General features: G+C 43.7%; 2 protein-coding genes across 4 annotated transcripts; both read right to left on the reverse strand.

Moving 5' to 3' along the window:
* Positions 1 to 253: 253 nt before the first annotated feature.
* On the reverse strand, positions 254 to 10,316 carry LOC307040082 (RNA-binding protein 38-like). 2 transcript variants are annotated; one of them, XM_079682630.1, is made up of 5 exons: positions 10,188 to 10,316; positions 9,830 to 10,111; positions 7,597 to 7,720; positions 6,884 to 6,938; positions 254 to 2,021 (listed from the first exon to the last, which is right to left on the reverse strand). In XM_079682630.1, the coding sequence occupies exons 2-5, from the start codon at positions 10,040 to 10,042 to the stop codon at positions 1,679 to 1,681; spliced, it is 735 nt and encodes a 244-aa protein (XP_079538756.1). In that variant the 5' UTR covers positions 10,043 to 10,111; positions 10,188 to 10,316; the 3' UTR covers positions 254 to 1,678. The 2 variants fall into 2 exon arrangements, with proteins under 2 accessions (XP_079538756.1, XP_079538755.1); XM_079682629.1 differs by having other exon boundaries at positions 9,830 to 10,265.
* A 1,551-nt stretch (positions 10,317 to 11,867) lies between these two features.
* Positions 11,868 to 16,678, reverse strand: rae1 (ribonucleic acid export 1; the record flags this gene model as incomplete). Of its 2 annotated transcripts, XM_079682628.1 has the most annotated exons (13): positions 16,520 to 16,678; positions 15,789 to 15,901; positions 15,573 to 15,677; positions 15,261 to 15,353; positions 15,081 to 15,167; positions 14,910 to 14,996; positions 14,581 to 14,652; positions 14,368 to 14,475; positions 14,119 to 14,225; positions 13,849 to 13,924; positions 13,218 to 13,412; positions 13,005 to 13,090; positions 11,868 to 12,452 (listed from the first exon to the last, which is right to left on the reverse strand). In XM_079682628.1, coding segments are annotated over exons 2-13 (1,107 nt in total). In that variant the 5' UTR covers positions 15,879 to 15,901; positions 16,520 to 16,678. The 2 variants fall into 2 exon arrangements, with proteins under 2 accessions (XP_079538754.1, XP_079538753.1); XM_079682627.1 differs by lacking the exon at positions 11,868 to 12,452 and having other exon boundaries at positions 13,001 to 13,090.
* Positions 16,679 to 16,952: the final 274 nt, after the last annotated feature.

Genomic DNA, 16,952 nt, shown 5'->3' on the forward strand with positions numbered 1-16,952 from the left:
AGTCTGAGCCTCCTACCCCCCTCCCCTCTGTTCCCCTCATGTACAGGATCTCTAAAAGCACACACAGCCTTGATAACAAGCACACACACATAAGTGAACCCTGTCACCCCACAGGGTTTCACAGTATCACCACAGCAGGACTTGCAATTTAGCCATTTTATCAGAGTACAGTGATGCTTCAATAACACATAACATGTATGATTAAAGTTGTATTTTGCGGATACATTTCAACAATCAAAGAAGAAGTCAAGAGTCATCTTTATGTACAAAGTCTTTATTTCAATTTTTTTTGGTATGGCTTCTTTGAAGGGACTGTAAAAGACATCTTTATTGAAAAAAAATGTAAAGAATTTCTTATGCAACCGGTCAAGGATCTACAAAAGAGCATAAATTGTAGTTGCCGTGCACACAACTCCTCGGACATCGTGACAGGACATAAATCAAAAATACGACACCTGTGTATCTGCAGGTTAAATGACATCAGTGCCACAACAAGAGTCATAGTAACAAAACAAAGAAGCGATCTTAACTTAGTACCTCATATAAATACCTACATATAAATATTGTAAATGTACGTGATGACTGAAAACATTTTAAATTGCTGTACATGAATGTCCTCTTGAGAGCAACAATCTCAGTGAGAAAAATAAACACACTGGTGTTTGAGCTCAGTGTCAGCTACCTTTCAACAACGATACACAGCGCTCCTGCTCCCCGTCGCCCACGTACTGCATGTGATTATCTACATCCATTTGAAATTATCAAGACTCAAGCTTGGCCAGTTACAAACTCTCTGCACTTAGTTTCTGTAGTGGGGAGGGGAGCGCTTGAAAAATCAAGAGATTCAAAAAGGAGTTTCTGTATTATTAAGGCCTCTTTAATTAAGAATACAAAAAAGTGTAGTCCTGACATAAAAAAAACAATGGAGCTCCCACTGTCATTTATACTGAAACGTTCTTTCCGATTTGTCCTTGAGGTGAAATCTCATCGTCCTTTTGTGTCGTAGATCTGGAGGTCTTTGTTCACAGGGCAGTTCTACCCTGTGAAGGGCACTAGGATGGGACCACAGGGAGGCTTAGGGCTGGCTGTATACCCTTCTCCCCCCCCCATGTTTGCCTTCACCCATCTCTGACTGTCCCCGAGTGTCCCAAAGCAGCAGTGCCCTTAATATCCGGCCCCTGACACTGGGGTCGGGAGGAAAGAGGTGTGACAGCTCTCCCACCATCAGTATGTACCACGGACACACAGGACTTCCACTGATTGAGCCAGAACAACATTGATAATAATGGCATACAAACAAACATTGACATTAATACAATAATAAAGGACGATAAAAATAATAGTAATAATGATAATAAAAACATGAAGTGTCAGCTTCTGGAAGCCCTTGGAAGCGACCACATACTTTAAGCTGTCTAGTTTCCCAAACGTGAACCTTGACAGCCTCCCAACCCTTTTACCCTTTAGCCAACGAGCAAAGGGTTCATTCCTGATCGTATAGTGCAATAGTCCCACCCTTTTTTTTCCTTTTCCTGAAAGCCCCTGCTGATGATAGCTGGGTCACCCTTAAAGGTTTCGCCATCATCTCTTTATAAAAAGGTCCGCATCCACTACTCCCTCCTCCTCCACCTCCACTGTCTTCATCTTCTTCTTCTTCTTCGGTGCTTCCTTCACAGGCTCACTGCATGCGGTCCGGCTGGATGTGCTGCTGCTGGGCGTAGTGCAGGAAGGCCTGTCCCGGGCCGGCAGCAGAGGGGAGGGAGGCGTGGATGGAGGCCGGTGCCGTGGCGGCGGGGGCTGGTCCGGCGCTGGCTGTGGGGCTGGTGGCGTAGCTGTACCCCAGGAAGCTGGCCGGAGAGGCGGCGTACGGGTACTGCTGCTCAAAGGCCGCCTGGGCGTACTGGGAGTAGGCGGCGCTGTAGTCCATGTAGGGGCTGCTGGCGACGGAGGGGGAAACCTGAGAGGGCAGCACCAGGCTGGGCTGCATGTAGGCCTGTGGGTAGACGTACTGCTGGGCCAACCTGTAGACAGACACAAAGAGAGAGGGGGAGTTATTAGATGGTGAAGTAGAGACATCTCAGAGCCTTGCTTCTATTGTTTACATTGCTCCCAGAAGGCGAGCTTGCTGGGAATATAAACTCTCTGGTGGTGTTCTGAAACTAGGAGATCCTCACATGGAGATCCACTGTTATTAAAGGCTACATGAAGGAGAGGAGGAGGTTAGCAGGCGAAGGTGACTCAACGCTCAGTCTGTGTCAGTTAGTAAAACCTACAAAACCTGTTAGGTAAAGCCTCCTGAGGTAGACGGGAGGGGGATGGCGGGGGTGAATGACAGAGACAGCCGTTACTGGCAGGTTTTCAAGCTCAGGCATTGACAGAGTGTTTTAACAGCTGCTGCTCTTCACTCGCTCAACACACACACACACACACAAAAAAGGGAAGTTTGTGAAGGCAGAAGTCTCCTAGTTCTCACTTAAAATCTGCTAGGTGATGATGCTAGCCGGGGGAGGGGAAGGTTTGGAGTTCAGAGTTGGGTGTCAGGCCAGATTTCACATAAAGCCCATTACAGCAGTGGGGTCCGGGGGCTGCGCTGTCTTTCTTTGCCACTTTATGAGCTAAGGAGAAGGGAAGAGGAGAGTCTATTTTAGTCAGATCATGAAGTGTCCCTCCTGGGTTTGTCGTCTACAGGGAGGGAGGGTTGTGGGCGGAGAGACGAACCCCTCTTTCATTTAACAGGGTGATGTAACCAACTTTTTTTTCATTGAAGCACTTATCGTTGACATTTGGGACCCAGACCACGAGACAAAGAAAACAAAGTCACAACAAAAGCCACTTTGACGTACGCTACTGAGCTGCATCTCAGTACTGACAGAAATCTGCCCTTCATGGTCTGGATTTAAATTTCAGTGTTAGCTTTTTCTTCTTCTATGATTCAATCCGGCAGAAGAAGAGGATCAGTAATGAGAGCCAGCCGGGAAGTCAACACAGCAAAAGATGGAAGCATGCATGGATAGGGATGTCATCACGCTTTCACACAAACACACTCCCTCTCAACCAACCCCCCCCCCCCCTCTCTCTCTCTTCCACCCAGCCACCCACACACACCAGTAACAACTGCAAAGCCCAAACCATGCCATAATAGGGAAAGAGTCACACCGCAATCAGCAAAACCTCTTCAGTTCATATCACACAAGAGCAAAAAGATAAAAAGGCACTCCAATCCATCACAGCACACCGCACTGCACTCTCACGCCATCACTGGCACCTTGGAGAGGGGCTGGCTGAGGGAGGAGGGACGGGGCGAGCGAGGCAGACATTTTCTGTCAAACCCCCCCCTCCTCTGGACTACTCCTGCACTGTGGGCATCTTCTGATCCTCTGCTGGTACGCTGGTGGTCAGCTGGCAGCAGGAAGCAACCATGGCAGAAGGTTGGATAGGAGGAATATCGTCAGTAACATTTAGGATGGGATCAGGAAGCATTTGGGGTACTGACATGTGTTATCAGTTATCTGACCGTTAATTGAAATTAAATCAATAGATATTCAAATAGCAGGACACTGATTGTGGTGCTGCATATATTTGCTGCATATACATCACACCTACCAATCCAAATGTTGTGTAATGTTCAGTAGCCCACATCAAAAGTATGATTGCAGCACAATTTGTAAAAGAACAATTGCTTCTAATAAGATTCATAAGACAATAAGATTGTTTTAGATAGTGCCTGTAAAACAACCTAAAATGCAGAATTTTCCTTAGGATTCGTGTTAAATGTTTGGTTTTGAATGCAATGGCCACTAGATATTGGCCAATACGCACATTTTATGACTCAGAATTGGTATTAGAAACAAAAAATAAGTGGTTATGAGACATCCTTAATGGCAGCTTCAGCTAAGAAACCTGCATACAGTAAATGTCCTTTTTCCACCATTGAGGAAGATATTTCAAACAACAACATGGTAGAAAAACAAGTTACACCAGCTCAGTGAGACATCTGGCTCATGAAGGGAACATTTGAGACGGACATAAAACAAGAAAACAGTGGCAAATAACAAGTGAGCATACACACAGGAAGGTAACCCCCACCCACCCACCCACGAGAGCAATCTACCCTCACAGTGCTATTGAGCCTCGTACAATGATGCATTCACTCAGAGATGACCATATATTAATGCTGTGGGACATTTGTGCTTTCACTCGCATGATGTATAATGAGCCTGCCTTTTTCCCGTGGCCTTGGCAGTGTGTCGCCACAGGCAGTTCGCCTTAATCCAGGCTTAAAATCACGTGACCTTGTTTAGGTAAATAGAAACTGATGTAAATAATGTACGCCTGAAGGGACTCGAGGGTAAACAAAGCCCTCCTGTATTAGATCTCTGGCGTGCATAAAGAGATGAACATTTTAGCTCTATGTGAAGAGAAAAGAGGGACGAGGCTTGTTGGGGACAGTAACAAGCTCCCGGGGCCACGGAGATGCCAGATGCCAAGTGCATTGTGGGGCAGTGGCAGGGGAATGTGGCTGACAGCCAGAAGATCATAGGTCAGCAGTATTTTTGCTGACCGCCTGTCTGTTTCATAAAGCGTCACTCACTGAGACACAAGTGGAAAAACAATTGATGTCCGTATGCATTACAAATACAGGCCAGAGTAATCATCATCACTGAGGCAATTTAATGAGGCGATGTGAAAAGCCTGAGCGATAAATCACACAGAGCCGCTAAATATTTCTACACGATAAGAGAAATGATCTTCGGCGCATGACTCACCGAAAAAGGAAGTGTGAAAACAGACAGGGCTGGACTGGGAGGGGGGGATTAAACAACACCTTACAGTACTGGTAAGGCGACTTGATATTCCTCTCTTCATTGTTGATTGTGAATATTCTTTGGCAGCAGCGGTAGAAAGAAAAAAGGTGTTTTGTTTGGCACCTGGAGAGGTGAGTTTCCTAGGGAGCAGACTGCCTCATTAAGCATTAAGTCCCAGAATACACCCCCAGATACCCTCCCCCCCTCCCCCCTCAACTCCCTGCCCCCTCCCCCCAGTCTCACAGAGGTGTCAGTTTTCAGGCTCTATCTGACACTTCAGCTTCAATTGGAGAAATTAGAGTTGAAAACAATACAAATGATGTGGGAAAGAGAAGGGAAGTGGATGAAGAAGAGGAGGAACTGATGCATGAGTGGAGATGAATCTGCAAGCACACTGAAAACTCCCCCCCCCCTCCCCATCAAAACTATGTCCCTGGCCTCAGTGACCGCCCCTCTGGCCCAGTCCCCATCATCTGCTGACCACAGCAATAAACACACAGCAGCAACCATCACACTGCTGCCACACGCAACCAGCGCTGTTTAAAATCCTACTTCAGATCATGTCCTCACACCATATGTTGTCAAGGGGTTTGGGAGGGGGGTAGAAGAGAGGCTGAAAGAAAAGCCACTTGTGCGCTCTGGATCTTAGGGAGGCCTGCGTCTGTCAGCCGGCAAATAGAGGCGGGTGGACAGGTGCTGTGTGCGCCTCTCTGGGGTGGTGGTGGTCGTCAGAGGAGATTAAGGGGGTGTAACACGAGCCAGCACCTGTCAGGCACATGCCTCAGAGCAGCACTGTGCTCCACATTTCAAACCCTCTGGGTTTCAGTGGCATCCATGCTCACTATGGCAGCAGGAGCGCAGGACATTTGAGGGGCTTTCCTCCTACAGACATGAGGGGGCATGTTCCTAGTGGAGTCCAAGATTAATCATTCAGACCCAGTGAGAGCTTACAGAAATGACTGATTAACACATCATGAACCAACAAAGCCACAAAATATTTCTTTTTTTTGTCACTGGGGATTGTCCTGGGATTTTTCCGAAGCTCTTAAACACTCAAAATGCCCTGAGTCACATACTGGATAGAGCTACGATTCATTTATTACTGAACGTTTAATTCATGAAATGTCAAGAAAACAAACTCCACAGCCTCCCAGTGTGCACGCCTGAATCTAGCTCGTATTACTCAAACTGGATTTGTTTGTAGTTGTTCTAATTCAAGCTTGAAACATGCCTAAACAGCTGATGATCAGAACTGTTGCCCATTCATTATGACCTTATGCTTATCTGTAGATCATGTCGTAAAACAGAGGAAAATGGCTATCGTGAAAAAACGAATTTACTAAGGAGTTTGGAAGGAGGTGGGCTGTGGAACTGAAAAAGGAAAGAAAATACCCAGAGCACATCTTGTTGGTGAATAAATGTTTAGAAATATAACAGCAAATGTTGCCACGAATGCATGATAAATTACTAAAATAAGCTGTTCAACATTGTTTTTCTTTTTAATCTAATGATGAATACCACTCCTATCTTTAGTTAGAAATGTTAGTTTGTATTTCTATAGGCACCATGTATCCACCATGTATTGTACCATGTATCAAAACCTATACACAAAACCACTTTTCTAGAGCCAACTCGACTATTTTTTATCTCCCAGACAGATCTGAGGTTTAGTGTGTAAAACATGAGTGGTGGTGAGGGATGATATCCGAGCTGCGGGGGGTGCGGAGGCTGCTCATTAGCTGTTTAACAGACCATGGATCCTAGACGCTCTCCAGGCTGTTTCTACAAAACATCCACCTGTAGCAGGCCTTCTCAGTGACGGGGCCCGGTACAACACGAGGGGCTCCTGACACAAGAGAGTCACACGTTCACCTCTGGAATGCTTTTCTATTACCACAGACGTGTGAAACATCACCCGGCCCTACAAAACTCAAATAAGCAAATGGCCTACTTCTGGAGTTGCATCTGGACACAGAAACTGACATGTACTTTCCAGAGGCCCTGTTTGTCAAAGTAAATGGAGGCCCAGTGGCGTCCCACACTGTTAAATACAACATCGCCCACTCCCGCTCACTTACCCATACTGCCTCTGGATGAGTGCTGGGTGAATGGGCTGCACTCCGATGGATATGCCTGCAAGATAGGAGGCTGGCTGTCAGACACACACATTTGCATTTACAGAGGAGGACCAGAGAACAATACACAGAGGGCACAGCGAGACAGAGGCAGCGTCTGTTTCTAACCTACCACTGATGGAACAACAGTTACAAATGCGCAATAAGCAACAGTGAAGCATGTGTGCATTGGAGAAACCGAGTTATTTAGTATGTAAATATGAAATATGCTGCATATGGATGGTATGGATTGTGGTATTGGACCAAGACTGCCTGGACACGGGTAGTTTTTAAACCAGGTTTGTTTTTGTTTGTTCATATCTTAGGTCATGTGTTTTATGCTGTTATCACCATTGGTTGAGAAAGGAAGTATCATTATTTGAATCTTGGTTTGTATAGATTTTCAAGAGTACAATTCAGCACATTATCAAAGCTTTCTCATCATTGCAATTTCACAAAATAAAGATTGAAGAATAACTCTTAACCCATAGCAATAAATGCATTGTATTCAAATGTGACTCAACTGCACGTTTTGATCATTATATGTTTAGCTCCTTTGTACAGGGAGATGCAAGAACACAAACATTTAAAATCAGGCAATTATGTGTCAAGGCTTTTTACAAACCTTGTTCCACAAACTACTTGTTGATTTAGGAGACCTCCAATATTTCTCTCACCTGTCTGAATGCTGCGGGGTTTGGCCCCCAGGTAGGCCAGGTTCACGTTGGCCTTCCTGCCATCGATTATGGGGTTGGGATCCTTGCAGGCTCTCTCTGCTGATCCTCGGTCTGTCATCGTCACCTGGTAACAAAGTCAGAATTGTCAACAAGGTCTCACAGGAACAAAATTCATTATCTGGAGTCAGGGTCAGACGGTGACCCCGGGTGGTTATACATTAACTGTTCAAGCTAAACATAAACACTTGAACTTAACAGGACTTGGTCTGTTTGCCTTATCATAAAAATCCCCCCCTACAGGTTTCCCACTGTTGAGATTTCCGTTTGTCTGAAGAAAAACTACAAACAAAAGAACAATGATAAGCTTTGAAAACTGCCCACAGCAGCAGTGCCAGTCAGCCACTCGGCTGAAATATGGTTCTGGGAAGAGTTACAAGGAGCTTATCCAATTAGGGACAAAATATTAAGAAGATCGGTCTAAGTCCCCCCCCACCCCTCGTCCTCCTCTCTGCCTCCTGGCATTAGACGTGTCCTTCTGTTTTGATTGCCAGATTTTGCCAACTCGGAGGCTTCAGTCACCTCTCCATGTGGACAGAGCAGTGTATATAGGCCACCTCTTGCATTGTTTAAGAGGACGTTTAAAAAAAAAAAAAGCCTCTTCATAGTGTAGGGACCCGGAACAAAGCCCACTCCAGGGCCTGTGTTGTGAACACACAGGAAGGAACAAGGCTGTGTTTACACTGTGACGAGGGGGGGTTCTCCTAATCCACCTCTAAAGTGTGTTTAGAAAAAAGGTGCGCTCAGCTTTTGGGTGCTTCCCTACCTCCCCTCCTGCTGCCAGCTATCTCTTTGACTAGAGCAATCAGAAGAAGCATGTCTCCTCTTGGCACACAAAAACTAGAAAGTACTGATCTACCTCGGTTATGCTCAACTTGTCCCAGGCAGCACCCACATGGCCCCGAGCCTGTCTAACCTGAATCACCGGCCTCCACACACAGCCGTTAAGACACAAGACAGCTTTTCCCCAGGGAGCTGATGTGTAAACACACCCAGAGCAATTGTCTTACGATTCCCCCTTCAGAAGTAAACATGCACACATAACAGTTTTCCATTCCTTCTTTGGCCCGACAGTGCATTAGTGCTGCTGATGCTTCTTTTCAAAGTTCTGGTAAATATTTGCATTTTCTTTCATGCTGCTCCTGTTCTTTGTGACAGTGAGAGAATAACCATCTTTAACAGGATAACGTCATCTGTTATTGTAGCTTTAAATTGATTAATGTTGTGGTAAACAGCACTTTTCCCACCAGAAGTCCAGAAAGCCAGTCAGACTAGGTGAACCTCAGTTTATCTATTAGCTTCCAAGTGTTTTATATGGCTTGGACTGTCCACACAAGACTAAAAAAAAAGATATGATCAAAGGGGAAATTTAACACAAATTTGAGAGGACAATTTGTTAACGTAGGAATTTTCTATCTCAGCAGCCAAGATGTGATGCAAATCATGTGCTACGGCTGACTGCTCTTGTCCCTGACAAAGGAAGGCAGAGTGTGCACGGTCATCCTCCACACTACATACACACTAGTTTCACACACACACACACACACACACACACACACACACACACACACACACACACACACACACACACACACACACACACACACACACACACACACACACACACACACACACACACACACACACACACACACACACACACACACACACACACACACACACACACACACACACACACACACACACACACACACACACACACACACACACACACACACACCAGGGGTGAGTGAGGGGGATGCATTGGGGGGGATAGACATGAGGCATATGTTGAAATATAATCTTCTTAGTTACCCATCAACTTGTGTGAACCCTCATCCTCATTAAGCTAAAATAACAGTCAGCCAGGCGAAAAAGCAGAGATGCTTTGCAATTATTTCAGTGAGCCTCAGTGGAGGATTACCTTTGACATGTATCTGAATGACTACACACAGTAGATAAAACGAGAATGGATGTTTTTTGATAGGAATACTCATATTAAGAAAGGGAGAGACACAAATGTAATGTATACTCTAAAAAGAAGCATGTTTAAATGACAATTTATTACAAATCTATGGCAGAATTAAAAAGAAGAGTAGCTTTTAATGTGGTCTGATGGTATTTAAAGTTGTGAACGAGTGCTACATGTTGGCGCACGGCGGGTCAAAGTACTCACAAAGCCGTATCCTCTGGATTTTCCGGTCTGTCGGTCCGTTATCACCACAGCCTCGTCAATGTCCCCAAAGGCCTCGAAGTATTTTCTCAGTGAGGCATCATTCGTGTGGTATGGCAGCCCGCCGACAAAGATTTTGGTAAAAGTAGTGTCTTTCTGTATCGCTGAGGGATGCATGACTTCCAGGGCTCCGTTCATGTACTGATGCAGAAGCATTGGTCAGCCGGGGGAGAGGACCGGAGGCGCGCAGGAAATAAACTAAGCGATGCAACAATGTCCCAGCATCTGTAAAACAAAAACGGCTCTATATTATGGCGCAGTTTTCCAATCGGTTGTGACCTTTGCTCAAAGTTGTAGCTACCTGATGACAACTGCGCCTGAGCTCCTCTTGGTTGCGTCGAAACAAATTGCTTCTTCTTTGACACTAAAGAAAAAAGTGCCGGCAGGTTTTATATGCCACAACTGAAACCACGCCCACTTCCAACTCTTAACCAATCATCATCACCGCCGAATGCCAACTTTAGCAGCCGCTCCTCCCATTGGTCCGCCTTCCCCGGCTCCGTGCTGCACCTGCTTTTGTCCTTTACGACACAAAGAAAAGCCCGTACTGTACGGCAGAAAGCGCGGCTCCACCACATGGTCATTGTTTCTACTGTAATAAGGAAGTAATTGTCTCCACTTATTACAGATAACGTTTTTTTAAACTTGTACAAGCAGTAGTTAATTTCTGCTTGTTATCCTTTTGTTGTTACTTCACTTTTATCATCGTGACATGGCACATATCAGGAAGCAACAGTGCCGTGCAGCTGAAACAAAAGGACAGTCGAAACCACACCACTTCAGCTAAAACACAATAAGCTATTAATCCTAACGTTATAATATATTAAGCTGGCGTTTTACTCTTTACTTTTAAAATACCCTAATACTTAATACACATAAGGAGAAATCAAACCCCAGACAGTGTTAACTTCTAAATATTCTTTATGTAGGCCTTTTTTAAGAAAACCTTACTTATGTGACCTCACAATTTATTCTATGAGAGTTTTGTTTGTGTTATAGAACAACATACCATTGGGATTCATTTTAAATCTACTGTGGTTATATAAAGTTAGTGATTATACCCAACTTCCCTTTGAAGAAGCAATATCAAAGTCTAACCTGGTACCTATAGCTTTAAGGCTTTTTGTGAAATAAACTGGTTAAGAGTACAATATGGCACATTTAATTGGGCCTGCCACAACAGGCCACTTTTTATCAGCCCATCATAAAAGCAAATGATTGGCATATTTTGCAAAAACAAAAAAAAAGGTCAAGGGTGCACTTGAGCTTATACTTCCACTGTCAGTAATACTTTCTACGCGTCTCTACATGTTACTCACAAACACTGATAACCTCTGCGCAGGTCAGAGGGAGAAAAGCAACAGGTCAATCCAACAGTTAGCTTACCTAAATGTACAAATAAATATTACTTTCCTGTGATTTTTCGAGAGAGTAATTCAGGTTAATTCATGATCATTCAAGTTAGAGGAATGAATTAGATGAAATAAACTCAGTACAGCATTTTGAAACAGTACAGGAGACAGGGGTCTAGAGGAGTGCTACTAGTTTGACCCCATGAAAGCTTAAAGGAGCCGGTGAACTGTGGCAGCAGCAAATCTTCCCGCCCTCGAAGCCCTCAAGTTCCACTGCTAAGTACTAACGGTCAGGCTAGCAGTGAGGTGATACTCTAATGACCGCAATAAAAAGGCATTTAATTCACACCTTCTCCTCTATGAACTAGTTCACTTTTCACACATGGCCTTTGTGCTGCCTCATTCATATCCTCTTGATAAATCCCCTTATTTCCAGCTGTGTATCTCTGTCAAAGAGGTTTAACCTGGATGAAGAAGCCCCGTGTCCTGCTTTGATCTAATTTGTCCTGCTTAGCTCTCTGACCTCAGCTACTCTTCCACAGGTAACTGCTGCAGTTGAGACAATGAAAGGAGAAAAAGCTCCACCTGCTGGTTAATTTAGGTTAAAACAAGCAGACAGGAGAAGTATGTGATACAGATGTTGTCCAACGTTTATCATTTTTAAGTTGTGATAATTCCAGTGTTAGAGAACCGCGTGATGAACAGATTTACAGCTGAAACATGAGATAGTGGTTCATGGTTTCGCATGCACAATACAGGTCTGTGAATCCCCCAAAAACATTTATACAGGAATTTAACCTCCTCCCTTCAGGTTGGAATAAACATGTTCAAAATGTATAGTACGCACTCATTTATTTTACATCCCAGTTACCTTCACGGAGCTTAACGACAAAGTAACAGCAAATCAGAAGAGAATGAAAAGTCTTTGGAAAATCGTAAAAAATTAGGAGCTAGACAAAAAAAAAGAAATCGGAACATCAACATAAGTGACAAATAAAAAGCCCCCCCTTTCTTTGATGACCTCTACGACCAATTGTCACGCAGAGATCATCAACGCCAAGTTGGGTAGGCCCCTCTGATTGGTCCATGCCCAGTACGCAGCACCACGCCATTGGTTCAGGTGAAAGGAGGGAGTCTGCCTCGAGCGTTTACACACACTAAAGCAGCAGGTCTTCCGCATTTCCCCACAAGAGATGTGACTTGGCACGACGAATCTAGAGACAGGAGGCAGCAGTCAGTCACAAAGAACATTGTGGGAAAAATGTTGTTTATTTCTGAAAGGGTGTTCACTGTGTCCCTTTTGGCACGGAACCAACAGTACAATATCACTATTCAGCAGACACAAACCACAGAGGCTTGCATAGGTTAAATATCTCAAATATTTTCATTGTATCCATATTTTAATAAATAACAGTCATTTAATACCTTGTATTGCCAATAAATACAATGGTTAAAAACTACATTCTTTTAAAAAACCAGCAGGCTTCATCTCAAAATTCCTGACTGTGAAAATGCAAGTGCAGCTGGTTTACACAATTACAGCAACTGCACCTGCTTTAAAAATGTCGTCACTCAGGTCAGTGCATTACCATACAATTAGGCTACCTGTCAGATCATGTGTATTGCAACTGCCTACATTCATGCATGCCAGGGATCATAGGGTGCCTGTAAAGGCCCAAATGGGTGTCACATGGGTATTCAGGAAGTGGGGCAGCCCTGTGCAATAAGTGCAGCCTCCAGGTTCATAGAACATATTCAGCTCTCACCATTTCTTGTTCCGAGGCTTCAGCTCCTCGGCAGCGTTCCTCAAGAAGATGTAGTTCTTTTTCTGGGGGTTGTAGTACTCATGTCCCTTAGGAATAAAGAAGAAAAACAGAGCAAAATAGAACATATTAGAAAAGGCTAGAGTTGCATGCTTTAACTATTGTAGTGAGAGCACCGTCTGATAACAGCTTTTGTCAACATGTTACTCCTCTTACCTTCGACCAGTCGTAACTGGAGGCGTATGCAAAGATGTTGCCATTGCTGTTGAAGGCGCAGGCAGTGATGGGCTGGTCCAGCTGCTCCGAGGTCTTCAGCTTGGTGCGGGCGTCTTTGTCCCAGAAGCTGAAGCGCCCGTCTGAGCCCACAGTCGCCAGAGTGCCGTGGACAGGATGGAAGGAGATGGCATTGACCTGATGGGAGAACAAGGGATGAGGGTGAGGGATGAGGACATCTTTTAACTAAGTTAGTAAGTGTATCTGAGTGAGTATGACCAACTGAACAAAATCAAATTGTAATCCATATTTTCATTAATCTTAGATATTGAATATTGTGCTAAAGTAAACACTTTTAAAATACATTACGTTTTACTGCAAAAATCACCTTACATAGGAATATCACAAGTTTCATTAATTTCCTGAATTTTAGTTATGTTTAATGTAGATCTAACACATCCATAACTACTGTTATTAAATCCACCTACCGTGGACTTTTCAACAGTTTGAGTCCTAAAACTGGTATAATCGTTCAATGTTGCGACACAAATATGTACGTAAAATATAATTTAACAGCACAAAGCATACAATTCGTTGAAAATGTGAAGACTGTTAAAAATTCTGAACAACTTACAGCATAGATGTCCTGTGGAGTGGTGGTGTTGGTTCCATTCGACCTGTGGCACTTAAAGGTGAAGTTGTCTTTGGCTCTAAAAGGAATCAGGAAACACACTTATGTCATTTTTTTATTTTAATTCAGGGCTTTGAGAGAAAGAGCAGTGTCTCTTAAATGATGTAGAAACAAAATTATAGTGATTGCACTTCACTTGAATAAATTAAACACCTTTAGCAAGACTTCCAAAATGCATTCACTTGGTAGAAATGGATTGTTTTAGACACTTACGGGTTTGGAGGGTTGATGTAGTGGATGGCCACTCGGCCCTCAATGCTACCCAGTGCAAAGCCTGTGGGCTTGTTCTGCTTGTCCTTGAATATGGCAACACAGCGGTGCTACAGAGCCAGGGCAGAAGAGCATGTTAGTCACGCATGAGGAGTACAATGTCAACCAGAAATTGAATCCAGCTGTACATTAGTGTAGGATTGGGAAAAGACAAAGAGAAGAGATATTTTTTAATTGATGAGGAGAATTCACCTGATGTTTGAGAGGTGAGTCTATTCTGCGAAACTCAGAGGGTTGGTTCTCCAGTTGGTAAACTATCAGGCCTCTATCAGCTGTGGCTACCACCGCCATGGGGTACACCTGCATATAACAGGCAGGGAGGTTAAAAATAACACAAAAAGTTGTATATTCAATTATCTTCTTACCACGTATGACAATTTATGTTGTACTTGTAATCCCACTTACAACATCTGCACAGTAGCTTCTCTCCGGCATCTGCAGAGACATCATGGGATTGGGAGAGCGGGTGTCCCAGAACTAAGAGAAAAACATAAAAGTCATTTTTCTTATTACAAATGTAGATACATCAAGGAGAAAAGTTCTAATAGTGGCAATTGTTGATAAAAAAAAGTAATGGTCCGGAGGTGAATGATAATCTAGTTTACTAGAAATCTGTTTTGGAAACACAATGGTTGGTAATTTTTTCATTGGCTTGTTGTCATTTGTTCAGATGTTCTTAGCACCCTAAATGCAAAAACGGACTGAAAACAATGTGTTGAAATGTGCTGTTGTACCTTCAGTGTTTTGTCCCAACTGCCAGTCATGATGCAGCTGTAGTTCGGGGCTTTTATCCAGTGGATTGATTTGATCGGGCCCTCATGCTGAGAGGAGAAATGGTGAAGGGTGTAAGATGATTGTGTTTCATTGTTATGACGACACAATTGATCTGTAAACTCTTATCCTACCTGTGCAATCTGCATTGCTTGATTGCTGTTAAGATCCCACATCTTGGCTGTTTTGTCACAGGAAGCCGTGAAGACTTTACTCCCGTCCTGGATAATTACAATAGCACATCATCAATTATTCCACGGTCCAGCAGACAGCATCTACTGCAGAGCTTGAGTTACTTTGTTGATGAGACTTACGTCGCTCCAGCATGCATCCAGAACTGGACCTGTATGCATCTGTTGGGCTTTTGGGACAGTCTGTCCATTGTCCTGAACCTCCCAGCACCGGACCTAAGGTTACAATATGAAACATTGTTAAACTGTGTTGACATGTGAGCATAATATACACTGTTGTGCATTTCAGAAGTAGCGTGACAGGATCATTCTGAACATTAACTGTACTCAAACTTCATATTCCGATGATTATCCAAAATCTTCAAACAAATCAATCAACAACTGTACGCCATAATCTTAAATTGTACACAAATACTATGATGAACAAAAGCTCACATCGTTGGCCCAGGAACCTCCAATAAGGAAGTTCCCTGGCATGGTGGGAGGACTGAAAGCCAGACAGCTGATGCTGTCATCTGGAGGTGAAGTCACTTCAACATCCTACAAGACAAAAAGAAGAAAAACATTTACATGCAAAGGCACAGTTTTCAGTCAGTCATCACAACGATTTATAATATTTAATGCTTTTGTCCTGTACTCTTGCTTGTTTACCTTCATGGGATTGTGGCTGTCTGTTGTTGCATTTCCAAAGACACCTGTCCCTCCTGCTCCAAACCCGGAGGTTGTCCCAAATAAACTCATAGTACTTTAACGCCAATGTACGCCTGAGAGAGAAGCAAGACGTGACGTAATATGTTCATTAGTATCAGAAAAAGACACATCGTGATAACATGTAACGAAAGTTAATGCAAACTGGATGTAGGGTTCAATCCGAAAAGGGCGTGGAAGCAAGAAACTACTGTATGGTTTTTAAACGTTAAATAGTGTTCCAATACAGGAAAATCTAACATGACCAATACCGTTATCATAGCACTCAGTTAGCAAGCTTATCAACAACGATTTAGGTAAGGTATCAGGAAAAACTGGGTACCGCAAACCAAAACATTGGCCACTTGAAAACACGATGCTAATGTTAAAGCTAACTAACGTTTATCATTAACTGCTGCTAGCATCTAAATGCTAGCGTTAGCTTCTATGTTAATATGACAACATGTGGGCAGTTTAGCCAGGTCTGCTGTTTAAAATACCATTAAGTGAGATGTGTGCTTTAAGTAGGGGAGATCAACAAATAACAGCGTTTGAAAACGTTAGCTAAGGTTAGCTAATTTGATTTAGACACCGTCAACTATTGCAGCAAGCTAATTTCGGCTGCAAAATCAAACACCGTATTTACACATTATAACATGTGGAGAAACGTATTATAATTAGAATAACATACATACCCGATATATGTTAATGATGGCGATGAGCCTAAACGCTGAAAATGCCAATATAATTTGGCGCATCGAAAATGTGGCGCTAGTTCCTTAGTATGTCGCAGTTTGGTGACGTATTTTGGCCCTGGTAAAGGCAGAGGCATGCAATGACCAGAGTGAACGCTGGAAGGCAGTGTCTGACTGTAATCAGAAGGACTCTCACAGTGTGGTGTCGACTGCTCAGGTGAGTGTCTGCTCCTCGCTAATGTACTCAGTACAGGCCAGGGGCATGGTGGACAAAGTGTAGACTCGTTAACCATGGTTCCTCACCGTCTGTAGTTCATTCAGTATTTATCCAAACGTTCCCTCACCTGTCTGCCAAAATAATGCACAATACCAGTGAAGTGCACACCATACTTTATCATGCAATGTGGGAAATACCTTTTGGAGATGTACCCTA

The sequence above is a fragment of the Notothenia rossii genome, assembly GCF_949606895.1.
Source record: "Notothenia rossii genome assembly, chromosome: 5".
Taxonomy (NCBI): domain Eukaryota; kingdom Metazoa; phylum Chordata; class Actinopteri; order Perciformes; family Nototheniidae; genus Notothenia; species Notothenia rossii.